We start from the raw sequence: 24,474 nt of genomic DNA, 5'->3' as shown, positions 1-24,474 counted from the left end.
CTTCGCCGGAACGGTTTAGATGGCTGCCCCATAAGGGCATTGCGAGAAGAAATTGAGCACAACCATAGTTATGATATTCCCCAAAGTACTAAAATTTTCCAAATTATTCTCGAGTTTTCTCTTAGTGAATGATTCTCCAATATTCTTTGAAAACAAATTTACTTAAATTTTATGATTTATTCATGATGTACTCATAATAAATTAAGAAATTTTATTCGGCATAAACTAATAATATGATATATTGTTGTTTGCCATAATGTTTGTTGCTATCATTTATTATTTTTGGCTAGTCAATACTTATTTTTAATGAATAAGTTTATAAAAATTATGGTTCGTGATTTTTTTAATTCTAGCTTTTCTGAATTGTTTCCAAAATTTAGATAAATTTAGTAGATTTTTTTGAATTTTAAATTATTATTTTTAGATGACTTGTACTTGAATACTGAACTTGTTATTACATATGTAATTGCGAAAAACACCAAACGTAAAATCAGCTAGTCCACCACAAGATTACGTAGTTAAAATATCATGAGAATATTCCACACCGATCTCAGAACAAAAGCTTGCCTACCTTTCTAACATAATTGTTAAGTGCCACTTCAATATCACCTGCCACAACTTTATGTTTGATTCACCGAAAGGGGTCAACGAAAATTATGATCAATAAAAAATATTAAAATAGCTTATATTTGATTGGAAATTTTTAATAAGAAAAATAGAAAAAATTCATAAAAATAAATTTTCTATATTTATAAAAAATAGACACTCATATGTGATATGAAAAAACTATTTTTTTAACGCTTGGAATCAAGAAAAATCTACTTTTAAAAAAAATACCCTTAATTCTAGAAACTTAATTATGTTATTTTAGTCAATTTATTAAAAATACAAATGATACTTTACACAACTTACTTAAGAAAGAAAATACTCGTAGTGAATCAAATATATCAAAATCATTTTCTCAAATATAATATATTCAGATATCAACTTTTTAAAAATTATTTTTTTATGCGGTAAAATTTTTTTCACGAAACAAATGAATTTTAAATACATGATGATTAGTATTTTAAATCTCTTCCAGTTTCCCCCAGCTTGGTAGAGTCTACTAACCCAAAAGATCAATATATTAAATAATGACAAGAAATGATCGATTTTATGGCATCAGCGGTAACTCAAGCAGTCATTTGCTGAAAAAGCGAGGTCCATTTTAACCTAAGCTTACTTGTCTGTTAATGGCAGGTGTTTATGGATCTGATTTTTTAAGGGCTTGGGTCTCTATTTTCCCCAAAAAAAATAAAAGTATTATTCAATAAGCAATATAATATAAACTCCAATGTTTCATTTATTATCAGATTTGACCCTATCTTATTTTTTGGTTTCCGTCCTACAAGTAGCACCAGATGTACCTCCCGCTATGTTCAGGCCCATCCTAAACAAATAAATTACCTGCAGTTTTAATATAATATTAAAGAGCCATAAATCGATTAGAAAGGCGGGCATTTCTTTGTGCGCTACGATGGCGACATGTCATGGCAGGGTATTTTGGTATCCGGGCCAAAACAGCTGATCGCACCCCACCGCATCGTCCTGCCGTTGCTCTTCCAGCGCCATATCTGTTCCGTTCCAGGAAGTCTTCCCTCGTCATTTTTTTTGGGCAACTTCCCCCCTCGTTTCAAAACTTTGGATCCAAGAAAGTAAAAGAAAGAAAGCAGACCGTTCCTCGACTTCTGTGTTCCCTCCCACTCCCTTCGTATCTCCGCCACGACACAAAAGGACTCCGAGACCGGACTCGCCGCTTCAGCCTGGAGCCGCTACCATCGTTTGATTCAGATTGAACGGTCTAGAGATAGTATAAAGAGGAGAGGGATAAGAGACGAGGGCGATGGTGGCCGGAAAGGTCAAGGCAGCGATGGGGTTCCAGAAAAGCCCGGTGACGCCCAAGTCGGAGACGCCCTCGCGGTCCTCGTCGTCCCCGAGCTCCCAGAAGGCTCCACCCTCCAACTTCAAGGGCGGTGCCGCCGTCTTCGCCCGATCCTTTGGCGTCTACTTCCCCCGCTCCTCCGCCCAGGTCCAGCCGCGGCCGCCGGACGTCGCCGAGCTCCTCCGCCTCGTGGAGGAGCTCCAGGAGAAGGAGTCACGCCTCCGCACCCAGCTCCTCGAGCAGAAGATCCTCAAAGAGACCGTCGCCATCGTCCCCTTCCTCGAGAAGGAGATCTCCTTCAAGAACGACGAGCTCGGCCGGCTCAAGGAGAGGACCGAGCGCTTGGAGGCGGTGAAGGAAGCACTGCGACTCGACGTAGAAAGCTTGCGGTCCAAGATCGAGGACGAAGAGGAGGAAGGCCGGCGGAAGGAGGGGAGGATCAAAGAACTGAAGGCGGAGATCGTGGAGCTGAGAAGGACGTCCGTGTTGGAGCAGAGCTCCGGCGACTCGAGGAGGCTCTCCGCCGGGACAGCGGAGACCGACGAGTGCTCCTCGTCCCAGAGGTTCCAGGGGCTCATCGACGCCTCCGCGAGATCAAATCTTCTCAAGAACTTGAAAAAAGGCCCCAAAACCATCGGCTTTGCTTCAAGTCAAGAGATTCAGAAGCCGGAGCCTATGGATTCTAAGGCAGAGGAAGGGGAAACCGAGAGGACCCAAGAATCTCGCGGCGATAGACAAGAGATTTCAAAACCTCGAGCTCCCAGGGTTCCAAGACCACCTCCGATGCCCTCTATGTCCTCCATCCCCACATGCTCTTCGTCCTCATCGGAATCCTCGTCTACCTCCGAGACGACCGCTATTACAAGAAATAAAGCTCCCAAATTGGCGGGCTTGCCGCCGATACCGCCGCCGGTGCCGGGAGCCAGAGCACGTCCTCCTCCTCCTCCGCCTCCGCCTCCGCCGCCTCCTGCGAAGGGGTCAAGATCGGCGGCGGCGTCCGTGAGGCGGGTGCCGGAGGTGGTGGAGTTCTACCACTCGCTGATGCGGAGGGACTCGAAGCGGGAGTCCGGAAGCGGAGTGCCGGACGCGCCCGCCGCCGCCAACGCGCGGAACATGATCGGCGAGATCGAGAACCGATCCGCTTACCTCCTCGCTGTAAGTCCCGTCACCGTCTCCTTGCCTCCTCTCCAGCACTATCGTAGCGTCACCGTCACCAAGGCTCCTGTGAATCTCTTCTGTTTAAATTGCCAAATTGCCCTTTCTTTCGTGACGGGGACATGGTCGTCATTGAGTCAAGGTCACGACTTGGTTCGATCTGGTTCACTCCCCAGTCCCATTATCCCATATCCCTCCCCGCCTTTATTTGATCTTGAACCTCGTCTGGCGTACGTGTTACGCGTCAGTTGTCTCTCTATTGGTTTTGTTGTTAGATAAGCCGCAGCAAATCCAGTTCTTTTTGACTGCTTTTCATGTCACGCTGTTACAGATAAAGACGGACGTGGAGACGCAGGGGGATTTTATTAGGTTCCTCATAAAGGAGGTGGAGAACGCCGCTTTCGCCAGCATCGAAGACGTGGTCGCCTTCGTCAAATGGCTCGACGAAGAGCTCTCTTTCCTGGTATTCTTCGTTACCGTCTTTATAATAAAATTGAACATCGGGCCCCAGGTCAGTGACTGGGAAACGGCAATGCCAGGTGGACGAGAGGGCGGTGCTGAAGCACTTCGACTGGCCGGAGCACAAGGCGGACGCGATGCGAGAAGCCGCGTTCGGCTACTGCGATCTAAAGAAGTTGGAGTCCGAGGCGTCGTCCTTCCGCGACGACACCCGCCAGTGCTGCGCTTCTGCTCTCAAGAAGATGCAAGCCCTTTTCGAGAAGTATTTACACCATCTTTTCTTTATCGATCTAGAAGCGATTTGATTTTTTTTCTTTTAAAAAAAAATCCTCATCAAAATGTTCTTAATATCCTACAACAGGTTAGAGCAAGGGGTTTACAACCTGTCACGTGTTCGAGAAAGTGCGACGATCAGATACAAGGGGTTTCGGATCCCCTCGGAATGGATGCTGGAGACTGGATTCGTCAGTCAGGTACTTTACGAGGTCGCCCTATTCTTTTATCAAATTTTATTTCCAGACCAGTGCTTTACATAACGTATAGTTAATAAAGTTTATAATGACTTGATGAAGAAAGGGGGAGTATGGGGCCAACTAGGTGACAAATGATAGTGTTACAAGAAAAGAAAGACAAAGGACAAACAGAGATCTGGGTAATGGGCCTTTGGTTCTCGATGCACGTGAGCATGCGTTCACGTGAATGTGAGGTGGACGCCTAGCGTCTTTTGCTAACTTTGTTCTTCTCCGTCTGGCAGTATGTAGGACACGTGGCAGAAACTATGCGATCTCAGAATTTCTGCTCTACATAGCTGGAAAACAAGGGGTTTAGGCGTTTAGCTTTGTCATATCCCAGGCCCTTGCTATAATTCACAGTTATTTTTTCTGGGTTCCATTTTGATCCTAGTTATCCACATTGATATCCTGATGAAGCATACCGCAATAATTGACATCATTGTTATTGAATAAATCGCTTGACATTGCCTTTCCTTTCTTTCAAGAAGCCAGGGTATGCTTCCTAAATGGAGCAGTTGGGCTTGGCGTGAATAAATTGACATCTGAATAATATGCATCTGATTATGACTGGTAATCAGATGGAGGTTATAGATCTTAGCCTCTACGACTCATTATATAAGCTGATCAGAAATTAAGAGGGTAAGAGAAGAAATGTGAAACTGTGTAGTTGCACCCATGTTTGTGGTGCAAGGAGGTGAGCTTGTCAAAGTGGTTGATTCCTTGTTGATACTTCTTTATCTTTCTGAAAATTAAGTTAATTTATTTTCTCAGACCATCATTCTGTTTGAATTTGATCACGCCTGACAAGCAGCAAAGTAGAAAAAAAAAAAGATTTAAAAAAGCCCATGGATTTCATGCAAGTTAGATATAAATCTCATAATTGCATCAATTTATTAACTAAGTCACCCTAAAAGCTAAAATTTAGAAGGGAGGAGATGAACCCAGGGATTCTAAAGGGTTCATAGATTTGGTGGATTTTGAAAACAAAAAGAATGCTGCAGAGACTTGATCATTACTGGCTGCAAATCTTTGAGAAGAATTTATTTTTATTGACTAAATGCAAAGAGAATGTGGAATGTGTTATGTTGGTTAATATGATTTATATAGAATTTGAGGATTGATCATCAATTTCCTTTGGGTGCGCGCAAAGGTGCAAATGAAGATGGTTGTGATTTTGGCTGTTGACAATGGATACAATATAAAAAAGATAACCCTCTTTCAGAGAAAGCGAAAATGGTGTGTTCATGATCTGATTAAGTTAGGATTAGATGAATAAGAGTTTGTTTTCTAGTTAAACAACTAGAAACTAATTAAAAGAGATGATAAAGGATCCACAATCTCAGGGGACTTATTATAGAGATACTAAGGGAATGTGTAACATACATAGAAGTCTCCTCCGTTATGTAGCATGAGGAGGTGTATGTCCCTCTGAAGTGGCCTTATTGTTGCATACAATGCTTATTACATAAATATATGTCGAATGATTTCCGCCACCACCTTGTGCTGTTCAATTTCAGGATCATGTTGAAATGTTTATGTTATGCTATCATCTTATGCTAGATGATGTTAACATATTAACTTCCCTAAATAGGAGCCCTTTTCCATTATATTGTCATCTATGCCAAATGTATGAGCTACTGAAGATCCTGGAATTGTCAGTAGCAGAATCAGATCTGGCATTGATGATAGGCAAATGTTTTTGAAGTGACGGGAGTTAGACTGCAGTGAAAATGGACTAGAAGAATTGTTAGATTGAAACAATAGCAATTCCAAGTTTAGGATTGTTGAGAGTGCTAGTCTACCAATAGTAATGTATCTGGTAAATTCTAAAGGATCCTTTAGAAAAAGAATTCTTAATTATAATGTTTCTGACCTTTGTTTGGGATGAACCATGGAAAAAATGACTATCTAGAACATGTTAGGTTACATGATCTTTTGAAATAAAACTTTTGAGATAATTAATAATAGAGAGCTAATTATTCATAAAGACAGAGCCAAAATCATATTATTGTTTGAAAATAGTTTAAAGGTTCTTAAAGATTTAGCCATAAGCTATTTCTGTGATAGAGGACCTGTAATTTTTTTTCAAAGATTCATCGTGCCATTTTAACTCGAATCTTTGTCATAAAGAAACTAACATAGTTATAAGCCCGCTTCAACGAACATGAGGCCATTGAATTGATTGTCATCAATAAAGAAAGATGTACTAACATAAATATGAGGAGGCAAGCCAAGGATTCACTACACTGGACAATGAAGAATCAATAATCAACAAGGAAGGATTAGCAAATGCATAGAAAAGGGCAAAGATGTATGAGCGGTCACGGGGTTTTGTAGCCTATATCCTGTTATTAGTTATTAATTCAGATTTTTTTCAGTATCGGGATACAGTGATTTGATTGCCATGACAGTTCTGTTCTAATTTTGATTCCTGTTGGAATTACCACTATTAGTCAGATTGGGTCAAGGTGTCATTAGGATACAATTTTTACGTCTCAGAGGATCACAATGTATTTGTGAGCCGACATGCCGTCTTCTTGGAAAAACAGTTTATCCTTGATAGAGGCAGTGGGAGAAAAATTGAGCTTGAAGAGAGAGTCTCTGAAAAGCAACGAGTCATGGATCCTATAGAACCTATTCATACAGAGCCAGTATACGTAGTACCTCCTCCACCTCGTAGATCTAGTAGGGTCTCCTATCCTTCCGATAGATACTTAGGTATACTAGTAGAGGATACAAAGGAAATGTTCCTCATGGAAGATAGGGAACATGTACAAGATCCCAATACCTACAACGAGGTGATATCTGATATCGATTCCGAGAAATGGCTGGAAGTCATGAAGTCAGAGATAGACTCCATGTATTCCAACCAAGTTTGGACCTTAGTAGATCCACCAGAAGGTATAGTACCTATTGGATGTAAATGGATCCATAAAAGGAAGATAGGTTCGGTTGGAAAAGTAGCGACCTATAAGGCAAGGCTAGTGGCGAAAGGGTATAGTCAACGCGAAGGCATTGACTATCAGAAGACCTTTTCACCTGTAGCCATGCTGAAATCTATTCGAACATTGCTTGCCATTGCAGCATTTCATGATTATGAAATATAGCAGATGGATGTGAAAACTACTTTCCTGAATGGATATCTTGATGAAGATATCTATATGGAGCAGTCTTTGGATTTCACTTCCAGTGATGGTGATCACAAGGTCTGCAAGCTGCAAAGGTCCATCTATGGACTAAAACAAGTATCTCGGAGTTGGAACACTCGTTTTAATGATGCGATCAAATCGGTTGATTTCATCAAGAACGAAGAGGAACTGTGTTTACAAGAAGGTTAGTGGGAGTGCTGTCGTGTTCCTCGTACTGTACGTGGATGACATCCTCCTAATAGGGAATGATATTCCTATGCTAACCTCGGTCAAGGTCTGGTTGTTAAAAGAGTTCTTAATGAAAGACCTTGGGGAAGCATCCTACATTTTGGGGATAAAGGTCTATAGGGATAGATCTAAAAGGATGCTTGGCCTATCACAGAAAATGTACATAGAGGAGGTACTGAAGAGGTTCAGTATGGAAAACTCCAAGAGGGGTCTATTACCCCTAAAGCATGGGATTCATCTCTCCAAGAAGATGTGCCCCAACACATCTGAAGAGATTCAACGCATGAGCAGGATCCTTTATGCTTCTGCAATAGGGAGCCTTATGTATGCCATGTTGTGTACACGATCTGATATAGCCCTTGCTATGAGTGTCACTAGCAGATATCAGTCGAATCCAGGCGAAGAGCACTGGACAGCTGTGAAGAACATTCTTAAGTACTTGAGAATAACTAAAGATTTATTCTTGGTTTTTGGAGGATCATCAGAGTTAAAGGTAGAAGGATACACAGATTCAGATTTCATGACTGATATTGATGATAGAAAGTCTACATCTGGATATGTATTTTTGTACAATGGTGGTACAGTTAATTGGAAGAGTTCCAAACAATCGATCATTGCTGATTCTACCATGGAAGCTGAGTATATCGCCGCCTCTGAAGCTGCAAAGGAAGTTTTCTGGTTCAAGAAATTCATTGCAGAGCTAGATGTAATGCCATCAGATGCTATCATACTCTACTGCGATAATAATGACGCCATAGCTCTTGCTAAGGAGCCAAGGTCTCATCAGAAGTCCAAGCACATAGAGCGGTGCTTTCACCTTATACGCGACTACCTCGAGAAGAAATATGTCGAGGTGCAGAGAGTAGACTCCACGGACAACGTGGCAGACCCGCTCCTAAGCAGCTAAGTCAGCAGAAGACTGAAGCCCACCTTGAGAAGATGGGACTTAGATATATAGCTGATTAGCTTTAGTGCAAGTGGGAGATTGTTAGATGTATGCCCTAGAAGCCAATCTGGCTAACACATTATTAATTTTGGGACATAAATTTGTACTTGACTTTATTATTATTGAATAATAAATGGGCATTTTTTCATTCATATTATTTATGTGTCTATGAATCGTCCAAGGAATTAATAAGATGATGATACATATTCTCAAGAGTTGAGAATTTGAGCCATGTATCATTGGTGATTAATTTCTAAATGCTTCTGATCAATGGATCATCACGAGGACGGTGATCGATCCGATCAGTGCACAGATTACTTTCCTTATGGATGAACGAGACTCGAGTCCACAGTGTAGGGACACTGAAGTGAGAGTGCAGGTGCTTGTTAGAGAACAAGGGTACTGAGCGTGACCAAGACCAGAAGTCATTTGGATGTCTATCCACTCGTCAGTGACTTGCTTGATGTTGCAGTAGTGACTGGTCCTTTGACCTGCGGTGCTTCGGCTATTCACAGTGAGGTTATTGTAGTTTGACTGTACATATACATGGTCTCTAGTCATATGGGTCCTTGTTGTGTAGATTGGCTGCAGTAGGTTCACTGTAGGAGTAAGGTATGCACTTACATGGAATCTATCGACCTTGATAGAAGAGAAGTGATCCTATGTGATTTATTAGACTGAGTTCTAAGACCTTGGTCAGGGCACTAATATAAAGTGGAGAAAGAGTTTTCCACTATCGAACTCAAGTCGAATAAATCTAGACATATGACAGACGACGGGGTTTGACGAGTTATCTATGACCTCCGGTCTGTAAGGATCCACGATAGAAAGACTGTATCATACGATAACTGCACCTAGAGGTTCATCATTCTATTCTGCTGGGTGGCCACTACATACTGCTAGGTGTCACTGGTGAATGGTGAGACTCACAGGGATCATCTTGATGGTCGATGAACCCTGATGAGTTGAGTTAAAATTGTTTCAACCCATTCAAAGGAGTTTTCAATGATATTGTGATAGAGATCGCAATATATCTCACTAACAGTCATAATAGAACCTATGGGGTCACACACATTAGAGGTATTGACCGATCCGATGGTTGAATGTGGTTAGGAATCACAAATAATCAATTAGATTGATAAATGGTTAACCCGCTAAGAGTTAGTGGTTAAAAGAAGGAACAATTACAATCGGATTGCAATTTAATTTAATTAATTGGATTTAATTAATTGGACTTGATCATGATTCCTACTTGGAGTAGGATCTTTGGAGTCCTAATTGGATTAGGATTTCAAATTAAATTAGAGTCCTACTTGGAGTAGGATTTCTAAAGTCCTAATTGTCTTAGGGCTGAAATTTGAACAAGTCCTGATTAGATTGGAATTTTCTCAAGTCCTAATTAATTTTAATTTTAATCTAATTAATTAAATGACTTCTAATTGGATTAGGATTGAAGAGTTCAATAGAGTCATGGTTCAATTAAATCCTAATTATATTAGGATAAGAAGGAAATTGAAATGGGTTCATACAAGTCCTATTTTGACTAGGATTGGACTCATGCACTAGACCCAAATTAAATCACCCATTAATTTGATTAAGTGGCAGATTTAAATGGATAAGAGGGAAGGGAATATGCCCCTCCCTTTGAGCCATGCGTGGGAGAAAAAGGAGGGGCGCACGCCCCTCCTAGGTGGCATGAAATAGAGATAAGGATGAGCTCCTAAAAAATAGGAGCTCATCTTTATCCCTTTGCATTTCAAAAGGGAGAGGTGATTTCGGCCAGCATTTTTCATGCTTTCTCAAGGCATTTCGGCAGCACCCCTCCTCCCCTCATTCCTCCTTCCAGCCGCAAGAGCAAAGGGAGAAAAAGAAAGGGTGGGGTGGCCTTCTTCTTCCTCTTCCTTGGGTCCAGCGTAGGAGAAAAAGAAAAGGCTGTGAAGAGCCTTTGTTTCTTCTTTCTTGGCATTTCCTTCTTCTTCCTTCTCTCAAGCCAATCAAAGGTTGATTCAAAAGAGAGGACCTCAGCCATCTAAAGACATCTCTGCAAGGGAGCTAGCACCCCGGTGAGATCCAAAGGCTTCGATCGAGTCAGTATTTCGTGTGGATACTTGTAAAGGCCGGACGCATGTGCGGCTTCCATTGAACCCTCATCAAATATCACGTAAATCAGATTTATGGAGACCATCTACCCGCACAAGGTGAAGATCTGATCTTCTTAATGATTTTAAAATATTTCAAAATAATTTAATCCTAATCTATCTACAAACGAAAGGTTTTAAAACACGTTCATGCGATGAACGAATCCCTCATATGTTTTTCCGCTGTAATCTAAAAATTATTTCGAAATTTTCATGGCATATGAGGGATGCTAATAGTACCAAATGTTTGGGTATCATTCCAAGGGCTAAAACAGGGTTTGGTATAGATAATGACATCCTGTGAGAGATAACAAAGAGGTTGTATAGCTTAAATTAAAGACAGAGAATAGAAGAAGATATGCTCTCTAGGATTGATTTTTTCAAGACGAGAGGTTCAAGAGAGAATTGGAGGTAGAGAAATGTAGGAGAAAGGTGTTTCCTCAAATCTGAGGATGAACCAGAGTCAAATAGGAGGAAAGTGTTTCCTCAAATTCCTAATATGTACCCATAAAGGTGGTTCTTTTAAGTTATGCCTTTGCCATAATCAAAACTGTTGTGGGACAGTCTATGGAAGAAGGGAATGTATGAGGGTTTATTGGTAGGGCTGAAACTTGAAGTGCTGAAATTTCAGGTTGAGACCTGAGTTTTCAATAAACAGAACTACCAATATCATGTTTTTGAAGAAAATAGGTAATGGATGACTGCTATCTAATCTAGGCTATAGGATTCTAGGGTCTAAATCTAGTTGTTAAGGGTTTACACGATCGAATAACCAAAATCAAGTGTTTGCTGGAATTTCTCGAAAAATCTGATTTTCTTTTTGGCAATGCTCACACCTGTAAGAAAGAGCAACTGAAACGGAAAACCCATCAGAATGAAAAGTAGGCAAAGCATAACAAAATGTAAAGAAAAAAGGAAGAACTAAAAGTAAACATAGATTATTAGTAAAAGACCAAAAACCAATAGGAATAAAAAGTAAGGAAAGCAGAAATATATGCGAAAGAAACAAGGAAGAACTAAAAGTAAACATAGATTATCACTAAAAGAATAAAGGCAAAGATAAAGGATGATTCCTAAACTTAAGTTTTAAGGAAAATAAAGAAAACCGAATCATATGTAAAAGAATATGAAAATATGAAAAACATGGAATTTCTGAACAATAATAAGTGAGAGAAGAAAGGTACATACTGGACTTACTCGTGACATAGGAATCATACTCAGAGTTTGAAGGCCTCACACCTTTTTTGTGCAATTACACCACAAGCATTAAAAGAAAAAAAATTCAAAATTTCATTCTTTTTCGGGCATATTTTGCAAAAAAAACCTGATTAGATAATTTAATATTCATATTTAATGTAAAAGAAAACCCCAAAGATTTTTTGACTTTCTTGCTCATCAGGCTATTTAAGTAAACTTTTAGATCTTTTAACCTTTGCCCTTGATTTTAAATGATCTATTATAAACCCTAAAAAAAGGCATAAAATTTTTTAAAAAATGACAACTAAAATTAATTCTAATAGAAAAAAAATTCCCTAAGTCATGCTGCTTTCTGATCTTGGGTCCCCATCAGGATGTCTTAATCAATTCTTTAGGCCGTTTCTTAAATTCCTTCTTGTGTGAGGAGATGAGATTTTGGGAATTTTCCTCCTATAGAAAAAGGCTTGATCAAGATTTCTAATACACTCGTCATATTGACCTGTGCTTTGTCACCAGGAAGGTAGCTTATGCATATTGGGAACAACTACAATTTGTAGTCAGGAAATATGTACGCAAAATTGTCAGTAAAAGAGGCCTGGTATTGGTTACAGTGGAGAATGATTAATGGAGATGCTTGGAGAATGATTAATGGAGATGCTATCTAAGATGGTCTTAGAAGCAAATAATAGTCCAAAAGCATAAAAGAAGTGGTTGTTGAGTATGGTTACTTGCATCGCTTCACAACTTCAAGTTTTGGATGGCATGATACAAGTTGCCAACCATGAGACTTACACTTCAAGATTCTTAAGACTTGCAACATCCAATATGAGTTTTTATTTGGTTCAACTATAATTAAAGAGTGAGTCCTTCATATCTTGTCTATTTGGCAAAGAAAGTTGGCTCATAAATCCATGTTAAACATGATACGGGAACCCAAGGTCTGCAGTGCCAGAATTGAGGCCCGGACCGGTTGCCTGACGGTACGGGTTAGTATGCCTCCATACCGTTCCGTGTCGAGCCTGTATCGATACAGTAGAGGAGGTGGAAGAGAGGGAGAATGGGAGAGAGGAAAAGAGAGAGAAGGAAAAGAGAGGGAGGGAGAAAGAGGGTGGTGGTGGCTGGTGGAGGCTAGCGAGCGCACGGAGGGCAGCAGAGGAGGGGCTCCTCTGGCCTCCGCTCTTCCTTCCTCTCCCTCTTCCTCCCTCCCTCGCTCACTCTCTCCTTTTCTCTCTTTCCTTCTTTCCCTCCACGCGCTCGCTGGCCTTCGCTCTTCTTTCCTCTTTCTCTCCCTCCCCCATGCTCACTTCCTCTTTCCTTCTTCTGTCCCTCTGTCGGATGCTTTTCGTTTCGGTTGCCGGAATTGTCCTGGTCTGCTGCCGGTAAGGCTCGATACGTTCCGAACCGCCCGGTTCGGGATGATTTCATTGCCTTTGCTCGAACCGCTATTAGATAATTCTCATGCCATTCTGAAATTATTTTTTAGTTTTTAGCTTAAATCTTCTATATAGGTAGTGTTCCAACTGTTTTACATCTCTCTGGGGTTTTGCTCCCAAACCAGCTTGCTAGGCACTTTCCTATTTTAAAGATTTGGAGAGCCCTTCGTCAATCTGATATTTGGTCTTGACTCACTTATCCCAAGTTTATCTTGAAAGTGTTGTTTAAGTTTAGCAACATCCTTGAGGTAAATAGAATCAAAAATGGCAAAGAATGTCGCTGTTAGTTTTATATTACATATATGAGAAATACATATCATAGTTATCGATGTTTTTCTTGTTTCCCATAGAGTTTAGAAAATGATGCTCATATCTCTCTTCTTTTTTTCGGCTTTACTCGATCAAGCCTGCCAGAAAAATCAGTCTTTCTCTTCCTGTCCCAGGTCATAGTTAGGTGGAGGTGCGTTCCCCTCAAAATCCTTGAAACCAAATTTAAAACTTTCACCCTTTCCTGTAGAACCATGAAAAATCTCTCTTACAATGGGGGTTTAACTTTGACATACTACATGAAATAAAATGGTGTTTTACATTCAATGTTTTTTGGTAAATTAAGAGATGTTTCCTTAGAATCTGTAGTATTAGAGGTACCTCATGCTTTTCACCAGACAATTTCATTATTTCAGTTTCATGATTCCACATGAAATAAAGGGATATGGTAGAAATTTTTTGAAATAGGGCTCAAAAGGACCAAAGGGCTACTAATGCTCATCAGAAACCATACGGGGCATGCGCACCGCACATGATGAACAAGTTATTACTAAAAGAAGCAGTCAAGTTTGCTGAAAGCACTGAACCTTGGTACTTCATCTGTAGATATCTTCTATGATCATCAAAAGTAGAAATATTTACTTACAAAGAGCCATTGGCAGAAGAATGTAGCAGGTGAACAGGGAGAAAATAATTTAATAAACAAATCAACAAGGAATTTGTTTGCTCGATGCCATGCAAAATTGAACACACAGTTCTTCACAAATGCTGAACAGGGTGATGGCTTTCATATTGTTTTTTTCCTTTCTTTTCTTAACTTGCCCTCTGCAAGCCCTTTCAGAGTGTGCTATATCTAATAGTCAATGAAATCATTGAATTTCTACAATGACCAATGAGACATATTTACTGACACCACTTGCTTAAGGGGCCTCGTACATTGTTTTGGGTTTTTATTAAAATTAGTAGGCGTTTAATCAGCTGGAGAGCTGCTAAGGTCCTACAAATCTGGGATACATTTAATATTTGTTTGACCTGTTCTATTTTTCCTTTTTGTAGTTTGAAGCGGACTGTTATGTGTTCTATGCGTTTTTGGTGGCTAAATTCAAATTCATGGTACACTTGCATTTCTATATGCAAGATCACTAAGCTCTGAGGTAGAAATATCTAGGTGAATTTTTGCTTAAAAGGATAGGATATAAATTACATAATATGCCTATGACACAAAACCTTTCTTGCAAAATCATATCTTCCACTTTTCTTTTTATAATTTAAGCTATATTTATCTACTGAAGGTTAGGAAAATATAAAATTGCGTCATTAAAAGTCATCTCATTGATGTAGCAATTGCTGATGCTTATTATTTGAGTGCAGTAATTTTTAATATAATCTTTAACCTGTATTGTTGAAATCAAGAGATACTTTTCTGTCTTTGTAAAATTATAGTGTGATAATAGGCGCTAAAGGTTCCCTGAATCGGTTTCATCAGAACATGTTACCTTCTAGGTCAGCTAAAACCTTAAGTGAAATTCGACAAACCAAGACATTTGAACATTGGTTACAACTTTGATTGGTTTGGATGCACTTGAATTTTAATTAAATACCTTTCAGCTTTCTTTTGATAAAAAAATACTTTCATTTGCGGGGAAATATTAGCCTAAATGTTTGGTTCCCAATAAAGCAGTCAAAATCAATGGTTAACGAGAAATGGTATATTCTCTGAAAATCTGCTCAAGTAGAAACATCTCTTAATTGTTCATAAGGTTTCTAGGCACTGTATAGAAGCATCTCCTGTCAGAGTACATAACCAAAAGGCAAGCTTCTGAAGTGTAAATCATATCAGAAATTCTCACCGTCTCACCTATATAAATCCAGTAGGATTTTCAAAGGATGTGCAACCTTCATTTTCTGTCCACGAGCTCTTCTGGAACGTAACAGTCGTATATTTCTTTTTATGCATCTCCTGCTTCTGAAAGGATACATCCAAAATGGGCTCCCAATGTTTGAGATGCTAACTTGTGTACTGGATCCTAACATCTGACATGGGATTCATCATGCAGATCAAGCTAGCTTCAGGGAAACTGGCGATGAAATACATGAAAAGAGTCTCTTCTGAACTGGAGGCCATAGCAGGCGGTCCTGAAGAGGAGGAGCTCATGCTCCAGGGTGTTAGATTTGCCTTCAGAGTGCACCAGGTATTTGCACGCAGTTGGAAACTCTCCTGGGAGATGGCCATCATACTTTCAATTTTAACCGTTTTTAAACAAAACTCTCTTGGCTATTTCCAGTTTGCAGGAGGTTTTGATGTCGAAACAATGCGAGCATTCCAGGAGCTAAAAGATAAAGCTCGTTCCCTCCGTAACCAGTGCTAAAGCCAAAAGCCCGGCCCGAAACCATCATCAGAAGCGTGCAGGTCGACATCTTGTTAGACTGGCAAGCAGTTTTTTTTGTGTAAAGACGGGGCCACATTGTGCTGTTGCTAGAGCCATTTTATTTATATGTTTATCACCATTCTATTTTACATCATTATAAGACACCAAGTTTACAACAAGGAAAGCTGAAAAGTTCAAACTACCTGTTGCTTAATGCATTTGTATTTATTTATTCACTATTTCCTCTCTTCCCATAACCAGTTCCTTGGTAGATTGGGCTGCTCGATTCCGGCCGCACCCAACTTCAAACAGGTCACCAGCAGCAATAGTGCCTGCACTCTTCCTCTTCCTCTTCCGCTTCCTCTGCCTTATCTTTCTTTTCCTTCCAGCTCATGCTCCGTCTTCCCTTGTTTCTTGGTAGCCTCTTTCATGACAGCCGCCTCCTCTCCCCTGAGTGAGGGATTCTAAAGTTTCTCCTGTGCCTTGTGGGTCTGTTCCTCGAGCTTTCGCTGCACAACGACAATGCAGATACGCCCAACTTCATAAGCTATCCAGTCCATACGTGGTTTTATCCTAGTATCATACAGGAGAAATAATCCATATTTAGATAAATTCAATGAGTCATAATTGAATACCTTTGCTTCAGTAGATCTCTGGTTAGCATGTTCTTTGGGTCGCTCGCTAGACTCCTCGGCCGTCTCCTTCGCTTCCTCTGCTAATTCCTTGGTTCTCTCTCCTGTGCGCCCAGCCTTCTGACCTGCACCAACAGCTGCATCCTTGGCTCCCCCCGCCTTCTTTTGGGCATAGTCTGCTGCACTCTTACCAGTGCTCACGGCTGCATCTCTGGCCTTCGCTGCAGCCTGCTGCGCATAATCCCCAGCACTCTTTCCAGTTTCTATTGCCACGTCTTTGGCCTTCGCTGCAGCCTGCTGCGCATGATCTGCTGCACTCTTTCCGGTGCTGACCGTCACGTCTCTGGCCTTCTCGGCGGCTTGCTTCCCATAATCCGCAGCACTTCCACCGGCACTCGCAGCAACATCCTTGGCCTTCACTGCAGCCTGGACTGCAGTATCCTTCGCTGCATCACACCCCTGTCGACCGCCCTTCTCCATTGCAGTATCTTTCGCAGCGGAAGCCTTCTCTGCAGCGACATCGGCAGCGGCACGGGCACCCCGAACGGCAGCATGGTAGCCCTGCTGGGCCTTCTCTGCAGCATGATCCTTGGCCGCAGTTCCCTTCTCTGCAGCATACTCGGCAGCGACTCGGGCCCCATGCGCGACGGTGCCCTTCGCCTCGGTACCCTTGGCGGCCAGGTAAGTCGTGGTGGCAGCGAGGCCATGGGTGGCGGTTTCCTTGGCGTCATGGATGGTGGAGGCGCCGGCATGCTTGGCCTTCTCGTAGCGCTCCTCCGCAGCCCTCATGACATCGACGGAGTTCTGCTGGGCGGTGGCTCGGTATCTGCCGATCTCCTCTGGAGACATGCCTGTTCTCTCCGCCGCGTGCTCTTCTTCCATGGAGGATTCTTTCTTGACGTCTTGCTGGGAAGCCATCTACGAAAGGATTCGTGGAAGGTAGCGCGATTGTTCTTTTTTCTTCTGCGCGCGGAACGGGATTTATGGAAGCGAGGGTGAAGGGGGGAGAGGAAGAATGCGGCGGCGGTCCGACACGTACGGCGCCTGAAGGCGGTTGGTCTGGTCTTTTAGGTGACACCTGGCGACGGCCGGGCACACGTGTTATGCTGAGGAGTTGAAGATGTATGACACGGATGCGAACGGCGTGGATGATGGACGAGGACGCAACACGTTTGAACAACGAACGGTGAGACCGTGCAAACTGCAGCCACGTGTACTGTTAGGTCTGCAAAGTCACATGGCTCCAAACCCTCGTTTGCGTCGGAGTCGGATGTCGCTTTGGACCTCAATCCAAACCCAACCCGATCTCAATTTTTTAATCTCGAGTTCAAAATCATGGCTTAGATGCGATTGGGCCAGTTGGATCAGTCCAGCCAAAGTTACATGTTAATGTGTTCATGAACAATATCTAAAAGTAAAACAAAATAAGCTAGAGAGATGACAAAGTGAATACAACGTGGACCCTCATATCATATTTAATATATGCATATTATATATTCATATGGATTCAAGTTTGGTTTGGGTCGGATTATCCGAGACATATCAGCTTGAATCCTAGCTCAATTTTGGTTGGGTCAATCCAAACTCAATCAGGGCCTATAGCACAAAGCATCATTATTAATCGAATCATTATTCATTTCAATGCATGGTTACCTTTGCCCACCTATTTTCATAAGAATCCTATATATATGCCATCTCACTCTCAGCTTACAAGAGCCGCATACATGAGCTGGTTCCATGTGTCCGGAAGGCCAGCAACACACCAATGGGTGCAGTCGTTTTGGAAGTGGACACCATTATACTTTGATGGGTGGGCATCTTTTCTGAGCAGCGATAGGAGGGTTATATCCAGCAAATATACTGGCTTCGAGATAGTACGCAAGACATTCTTCACGATGGCTTGTTCCGGCAATGGCCCTGCAGGATATGTTGATGCGTTCAGTGGCTGTCTTTGCCCTGAACAACTCTCTCTGTACGACCCGCCCCAATCCTGTCCACTAATTTCCAAATAATCACACGTCAGTAAAAAAATGTTTGTAATAAAAAACAGGGTTGATTTCTTTTTGTTTTTTGGTTAAAAATTTGAAAGAAGCATTCTTGAATATCGGGAGAAAGGAGAAGAGAGATAAAACTGAAAGCAATCTTGGAATAAAATAGTGAAAGCTACTACAAGAAAATTGATTGCGTGAGTAAGAAAAAGGTGGAGAAGAAAATAAGAAAATTATGTGATTTTCCCATCCTTCTCCAAAAATATTACCTATGCTTCTTCCTTTCACCTCTAAATAAATGTTTGAGCTTCTAGAAGCACAAACATTTAAAGGCATACAAAAATTTTTCCAGCAAAAGATTATGTAAGATAGGTAATTGTTTGTTTTTTTTAAACTATATATTTTTAAATTTTATTATTATCATGCAAGGAATATCAAGTCTCATGCGACCTTTTTTTTGAGATTAGGAGGGAGTCCAACATGTAAATTAGTGGACTAATGTTGAGACATAAATCCTATAAATTCTCGAGGTAACTTACGCATGATTAAAATTTTAATGGATAACACCGCTCAAGATTCAAATCATTGACCTAGGAAAACTTCATGAGACTTTAAAGTTGTCGGGGATGAAATCACTCGACAATAGCCCAACATGCCACTACCTCAAAACATAGATGAACATTGAACTTGATACCCTTATAACTAGATGTGCTAGGGGCTGATGTTCGTTGTGTCATGAAATTCGAAGTTCCGGCAATTGTCTACCCTAATCTTTATAACTACGAAAACAAGAACAGACCGTAAGAAGATGTCCTCAGAGATAATTTCTAATCGACATGCTGCTGTGACTTACTGGTAATGGGACGGAGAGATTCCCTGGTAGAAGACTTGAGTTGTGGCTGGATAGATATTGGAGTCCACCCATCTGGCCCATGTGGCCAGTGCCTTAGAGAAAGCCTCGTTGCGGTCCATGTCCTTCAATATCTTGTTGCCGTCTTGAATAAAGTCCCACCTGCACCACAAAGTGTTTAGCTCCAAAAATAAAGAGTAATCGGCCGTCCTATAGTTATAAGGACGGTGCAAAAAAGCAAGCAAGCAAGAAAGAAAGAAAGGAGCTTGGATGCCGTTCTCACGGTTGGGAGGGTCCCCTTGTAGGCCACCAATGCCATGTATTGAAGATAAGCACGTCGGCGCCGAGCCACACTCGACCACCTTGTATAGAATCGAGCTTGAGAACCCGTCCAATCTTCTCCCTGACAATGTCCACCAAGTAGTGGCTGAGGTAGTACATCACCGACACATTATAATCCTGTAACAATCCCCAATGTTAGCTTATTTCTTGAGCCAAAAAGTATATGCTAGAAAATTAACACAACAATCTGGGACCCCTCACATGGAGCCTAGCGAGCCCTAGAGATGAGGTTCTAATAAAAAGGAAGAAGTACTAATACATCTCTCTCTCTCTCTCACACACACACACACACACACACAGAGAGAGACAAAAGAAGCAAAAAAAAAAAAAAAACCACCCCATCCGAGCAAACAGAGATGATGTTCAGCGATCATGGTAGATTGGAGTGGAAAAAAAAAAAGCTTTGCAGGGAGAGGAGGGGGAGGGGGTCTTTCCCTTTGCTAAAATCCCAGGCTTCGTTGCAAAGAACGGGCTTCTTTTGTTCGAGCCTCGTAAAACCCATGCAACGTCTACCAAGCATAAAATTTGTACCGAATCCGGCTCCAATGGTACTTCTTCGTTCCTTTTGTGAAGCCAACTTAAAGCACGTGGACCGTGTTCCATTTGGTCCCCAAAGGCATGCTATTGAATGGTAGTCTCCTGTAGACTTGTACAGCCAACGGACGCTGACTTGGGTTGGGTGACTCGAAAGGCGGATGCATTAATTAAGCATGGTTCTTTTAGTTGTTTTTCAATCAAAGATATCATGTAGATCATTTTGATAATTGAAATTTGCACACTCTGATAAAAATTAAAATTTTAGCTTGAAGTCCCCTTTTTGGTTTATGTACAATTTATAACTAACATGCATAAGTTTTTTTTTCCTCAAAATACCTTTGTTACCCTTCACTAACCTTGTAGTAGCCAACTCAAGATTAATGATACTTTTTTTAAAAAAAAAAAATGCAGACGCTAACTTGTAGTTCAACAATGAGGTAGAACTCGCAATATTTGCCGGGAAGAGTTCTTCCTAGCTAGCAATAGAGTGGGTACCAAAAGCTTTGATGCTACTTTATTTATGAATAAATATTTAATTCTATTAGCACAAATATGCTTTGAATTGCCACCTACGGAAACGTACTGAATATGGACATATTTGATTTCCTCAAAACGAAGAAGGACGCTGTCCTACAAGAACATTTGATTCTTTCAGCCGTATATTATATAGAACATGGAATTGCAATTAGGAATGAAAGAGTGGGGGAAAAGTTATTTGGAATTTACACCAAAATTGTATGCAAGTTGCATGTTAGCATCCCAAAAAATGATATCGCAACTTGTACCTGTATGTGAAACGACTGCATTAGATATAGGGTCTAACAATGATGTTTTTTAATGTTTATCAGCTATAGGACTCTTAAATCTCGGCCATTATTTGGGTAGGGTTATACTTGTCATCTCCTCCATTAACCAATTCTTCACAAGAGCTTCATCAGGGACAACTACTTGGAGTCATCCTATATAGGTTTATTGGTTGTCAAGTCCTCTAGCTCAATGATGGATAGTTCAACTATAGGTTAACACTTATAAAAATAGATAATAATAATAAAAAATAACGCAAGAAAAAAAAAAAGGAAATGTAGGTTGGTTTGTGAGTGTTGGTTCCTAATTGGACTGGTCCACCACCTCAGCGAACAACTGTTCTCCTCTTCTCCACCTTAGTGGAAAGAAAAGCTGAGGTGGCAAGAAGCTTATTTGATGCCAGTCGATCCGCACCGAGCCCAAGACCCCGCTCTTCTTGTCTTCCGATTCCACGGCCGACGACGGCTTCGACGCCTTCAGAAGCTCACCCACGGGAGGAGAGGCCACGAGCTTCACCCTGTCCACCGTTTCGTGGAGGCGGACGGGAAGCCACTCCTCGACCTCTCCGACCACAGGTTGCCCCCGCCGGATCTCAGACATGGCCCCCTTCGCGTCCAACCTCAGAGGCGTCGTGGTCGCGGCCTACGTCACGGGATCCGACGGCCTCAAGGCCGGCCGTCACCGATGATCGATCCACCACCTCAATGATGGTCGGATCTGACTCTGATTGTCTCCGCGAGGGAAAGAGAGAATATGACGATGGCACGGTTCTGGTAGTTGCGTACTTCAGCGGTGAAGGCGCAGCCTCCACTGCCATGCATGAGCGATGGAAGAGGATGTTTTCCCTCAGTCACGCCATGGAGATATTAAAACAATTTCTTCTCATATGTACAAAAGAAAAGAACTGGTTAGCGAGTGGCTAGCCATAATTTGATCTAAGCCATTCATTAACTAATCGACGGCTAAAATCACGTAAATGCACCTCGGCATTTACCATGGATATGTGCACCACATGCATGGCATGCATCGAGTGTATAACCAAGCACCCAAGCAGCTATCGTACATGCAGTTAAAGATAGCAGCATGTTTCTACTTTAAAATCAAGCTACGGAGTAGAGTTTCACTCGTGAAACCCGGAGTTTAGTTCAAAAGAAATGTCTTTAGACTTTTTATCTTTTAGTTAGATAAGCAAATGCCAGTATGAGACAAGTTTCTTAGTATAATTGATGTACCATGCACTCTTCGTTGGCATTCACTGGGTTTGAAAGGATGTTTTAAAAGTCTTTAATGGCTCTGTCAGGTTGATGAATTATATGCGACAAATTAATTGTCCTGCGAAATCTACCCCATAAAATGATCAATCAAGCATTTAAACTCATCGTATAACCTTTGAAGCTCTGACAACACAATATATATGCCTCTATTGCCGGTATGTCTTCTCCATTGATGCACCAATGCTTGGCTTGATTGAATAGATAATTCAGTTTAGTAATGATTAAATTATGTTATTTCGTATTTAATTTTCTTAGGCAAGTATACTTTGGAGTCTTTTCAACTAAAATGTTCCTTGGGTTCTTGCTGTTGCATATGAAAATTACGTACTCAGAAGGCAAAAGTTTAATAGAAGCTATGCATGAATAATACATGAACTTTCTAAGATTTAGTTTTAATTGCTAATATAGCCTAAAACCATTAAAATAATTTTTTAGTGCAACATATTTTGAAACTCATAACTGTTGTTAATTTGTTATGAGAGCAAAAGTGGTGATTTTATTTGTGTAGAAACATCACTAGGAGGAAGCATTTAGGGTGTTAAATTTGTGGGAGTGGCTCAACAATCTCCACTTCCACATAGAAAAGACGTAGCTTTGGGAGTTTGTGTGGACGTGGATTGGCTTGTAAATACGTCTTAGCTCTTGTCGAATACACCATGTAAAGATGATAATTTTACTTCTTCAAATAGACGAGAACTTGTCATGCATTTGATAGATGCATGATATGGGAGAGCAAAGAAAATGAAAAAAAACAAAGGGAAGACAAGGATAAGAGGGAAAAAAAAACTAGGAAAAGAGAGAGAGTAAGAAACTGAAGGGAACCCAAACATGGATCGATCTCTTGAGCTAAAACACCATTAGGGCTCCTGATATACTAAAACATTGAGAATAACATGTAGATCACCAAAAATATTTGCATAACTCAGGTGCAAATTGGGTCCACCTGCCATTTTCCCAACACTAAATACAGAGTCCAATTAGTTGGTCCCTGTTCAAGTCCAGCTAGCATTACCAATCCACAATAAATCTCCTAATGAAGAGAAAGTTTTAAAGTCTACCTTTTGGCTGGGAGACGGGTCGTCCAACCATAAATCAATATAAAGGAAGAGGTGCTTTGGCTTTTTTTTTTTTTCCTTTCCGTGTGTTTGGTTTTATGGAACCAATTATTTCTCCATAATTAAAGCAGGTATGCATGGGCCCTACAGCAACATTTCCTATCCAATGGAACCAATGGAATCCTAGTCTGAAACAGAGACAGAAACACGAACCTCAAACGTGACCGTCTTGAGCGTCCCCGTGTCGGTAGAGCTTGTCTTCCCGTTGGGCACCGCCGCATGGAGAAGGCACAGGAGCGAGTCATACTGATTCAAGCTTAACGAGTCACCCACGAACATTATCTTCTTTCCCTTCCACCTCCTCAGTAGGTCTCTGCCATCAAATCTACAACTCCAATCCCCGTATTAATTCCCTCTTAAAACTTCAAACACTTCCATATTATAGAGAGACGTACAGAGAGAGAGAGAGGGGAGGAATGGAGGATGAGGGCCTCACCTTGGGAGGTCGCAGCCATTGGGACTCCATCTGTACTTGAGGTACAGCTTATCGGGGCGGCCGTACCTGAGGCAATCGAACTCGCGGCGATTGAAGGGGCAACTCTCCGAGTCGTAGAGCGGGTATGACTCGTCGTAGACCCAGCTCCCGTTGAACAGATCACACGCCGCCGGGCTCAATCTCCCCGCCGTCACTCGCCGCAAAGAGGCCACGAGGACCAAAGAAACGTAGCGGAGCAGGAGAGGACCAAAGCCCAAATGGGCTCCGGATGCCATGGAGAGAGGAAGGTGAGAGGATAGAGATGGAGGAAGAGAGAGATTTGTGACCAAGAGCGGAAGAGGGAAGGGAAGTAGCTAGGGTGGGGGCCCTTCAAAGGTATCCACCGGTCGCCTATGTAGACGTCTGTCTTGCATTGCTTTCTCATTTTTGGCATGCATAAGTTTCGTTATAGAGGTTAAGCTGCGCAATTTGACCTTCCATCTCAATACGCAAGAATGCGACGTGAGTAGCCACGTTTTGCCCTTAAAAATCTATAGCGATTTTTTACCAAAACAAAAAAGGAAAGAAAGAATCCAAGAAATGATACGTTTTCCCCTATTAACCAAATCTACATTGAATGACAATGATTACTTTCCGAAATGTTAAATTTAAAAAAAGGAAAGCTATTTGACGGTGCCTGCAGAAGATTCTGTAGGTCCGCGTAATATTGGTGGTAACCGCTA

The 24,474-nt window shown here is 41.4% G+C and overlaps 3 protein-coding genes across 4 annotated transcripts; 1 reads left to right on the top strand and 2 right to left on the bottom strand.

Moving 5' to 3' along the window:
- Window positions 1-1,370: 1,370 nt before the first annotated feature.
- LOC103704232 (protein CHUP1, chloroplastic-like) lies at window positions 1,371-16,010 on the top strand. 2 transcript variants are annotated; one of them, XM_039130312.1, is made up of 6 exons: window positions 1,371-3,076; window positions 3,408-3,539; window positions 3,616-3,797; window positions 3,897-4,020; window positions 15,463-15,597; window positions 15,691-16,010. In XM_039130312.1, exons 1-6 carry the CDS (start codon window positions 1,883-1,885, stop codon window positions 15,772-15,774), a joined length of 1,851 nt encoding a protein of 616 aa, XP_038986240.1. In that variant the 5' UTR covers window positions 1,371-1,882; the 3' UTR covers window positions 15,775-16,010. The 2 variants fall into 2 exon arrangements, with proteins under 2 accessions (XP_038986240.1, XP_008785693.2); XM_008787471.4 differs by having other exon boundaries at window positions 1,375-3,076; window positions 3,897-4,008.
- LOC103704093 (embryonic protein DC-8-like) lies at window positions 15,875-17,872 on the bottom strand. The gene is made up of 2 exons (XM_008787281.3): window positions 16,410-17,872; window positions 15,875-16,283 (listed from the first exon to the last, which is right to left on the bottom strand). The coding sequence occupies exons 1-2, from the start codon at window positions 17,322-17,324 to the stop codon at window positions 16,239-16,241; spliced, it is 960 nt and encodes a 319-aa protein (XP_008785503.2). The 5' UTR covers window positions 17,325-17,872; the 3' UTR covers window positions 15,875-16,238.
- Window positions 17,873-17,915: 43 nt separating this feature from the next.
- Window positions 17,916-24,146, bottom strand: LOC103701283 (protein trichome birefringence-like 38). The gene is made up of 5 exons (XM_017846412.3): window positions 23,753-24,146; window positions 23,470-23,641; window positions 19,528-19,703; window positions 19,248-19,406; window positions 17,916-18,403 (listed from the first exon to the last, which is right to left on the bottom strand). The coding sequence occupies exons 1-5, from the start codon at window positions 24,025-24,027 to the stop codon at window positions 18,109-18,111; spliced, it is 1,077 nt and encodes a 358-aa protein (XP_017701901.3). The 5' UTR covers window positions 24,028-24,146; the 3' UTR covers window positions 17,916-18,108.
- Window positions 24,147-24,474: the final 328 nt, after the last annotated feature.

This window comes from Phoenix dactylifera, chromosome 9 (assembly GCF_009389715.1).
Source record: "Phoenix dactylifera cultivar Barhee BC4 chromosome 9, palm_55x_up_171113_PBpolish2nd_filt_p, whole genome shotgun sequence".
Classification (NCBI taxonomy): Eukaryota; Viridiplantae; Streptophyta; class Magnoliopsida; order Arecales; family Arecaceae; genus Phoenix; species Phoenix dactylifera.
Note: the sequence above shows the minus strand (reverse complement) of the source record. Positions and strands in the feature narration are given on the sequence as shown.

Bases quoted from the DNA above. Each gene is read 5' to 3' on its own strand.
- LOC103704232 (XM_039130312.1), top strand. From the start codon at position 1,883: ATGGTGGCCGGAAAGGTCAAGGCAGCGATGGGGTTCCAGAAAAGCCCG. The intron at 3,077-3,407 runs GTAAGTCCCGTC...ACGCTGTTACAG, and splicing joins GATCCGCTTACCTCCTCGCT to ATAAAGACGGACGTGGAGAC. The intron at 15,598-15,690 runs GTATTTGCACGC...GGCTATTTCCAG, and splicing joins TTGCCTTCAGAGTGCACCAG to TTTGCAGGAGGTTTTGATGT.
- LOC103701283 (XM_017846412.3), bottom strand. From the start codon at position 24,027: ATGGCATCCGGAGCCCATTTGGGCTTTGGTCCTCTCCTGCTCCGCTAC. The intron at 23,642-23,752 runs GTGAGGCCCTCA...TTGGAGTTGTAG, and splicing joins AATGGCTGCGACCTCCCAAG to ATTTGATGGCAGAGACCTAC. The intron at 18,404-19,247 runs GTAAGTCACAGC...TTTGGAAATTAG, and splicing joins ATCTCTCCGTCCCATTACCA to TGGACAGGATTGGGGCGGGT.
- LOC103704093 (XM_008787281.3), bottom strand. From the start codon at position 17,324: ATGGCTTCCCAGCAAGACGTCAAGAAAGAATCCTCCATGGAAGAAGAG. The intron at 16,284-16,409 runs GTATTCAATTAT...GTCGTTGTGCAG, and splicing joins AGAGATCTACTGAAGCAAAG to CGAAAGCTCGAGGAACAGAC.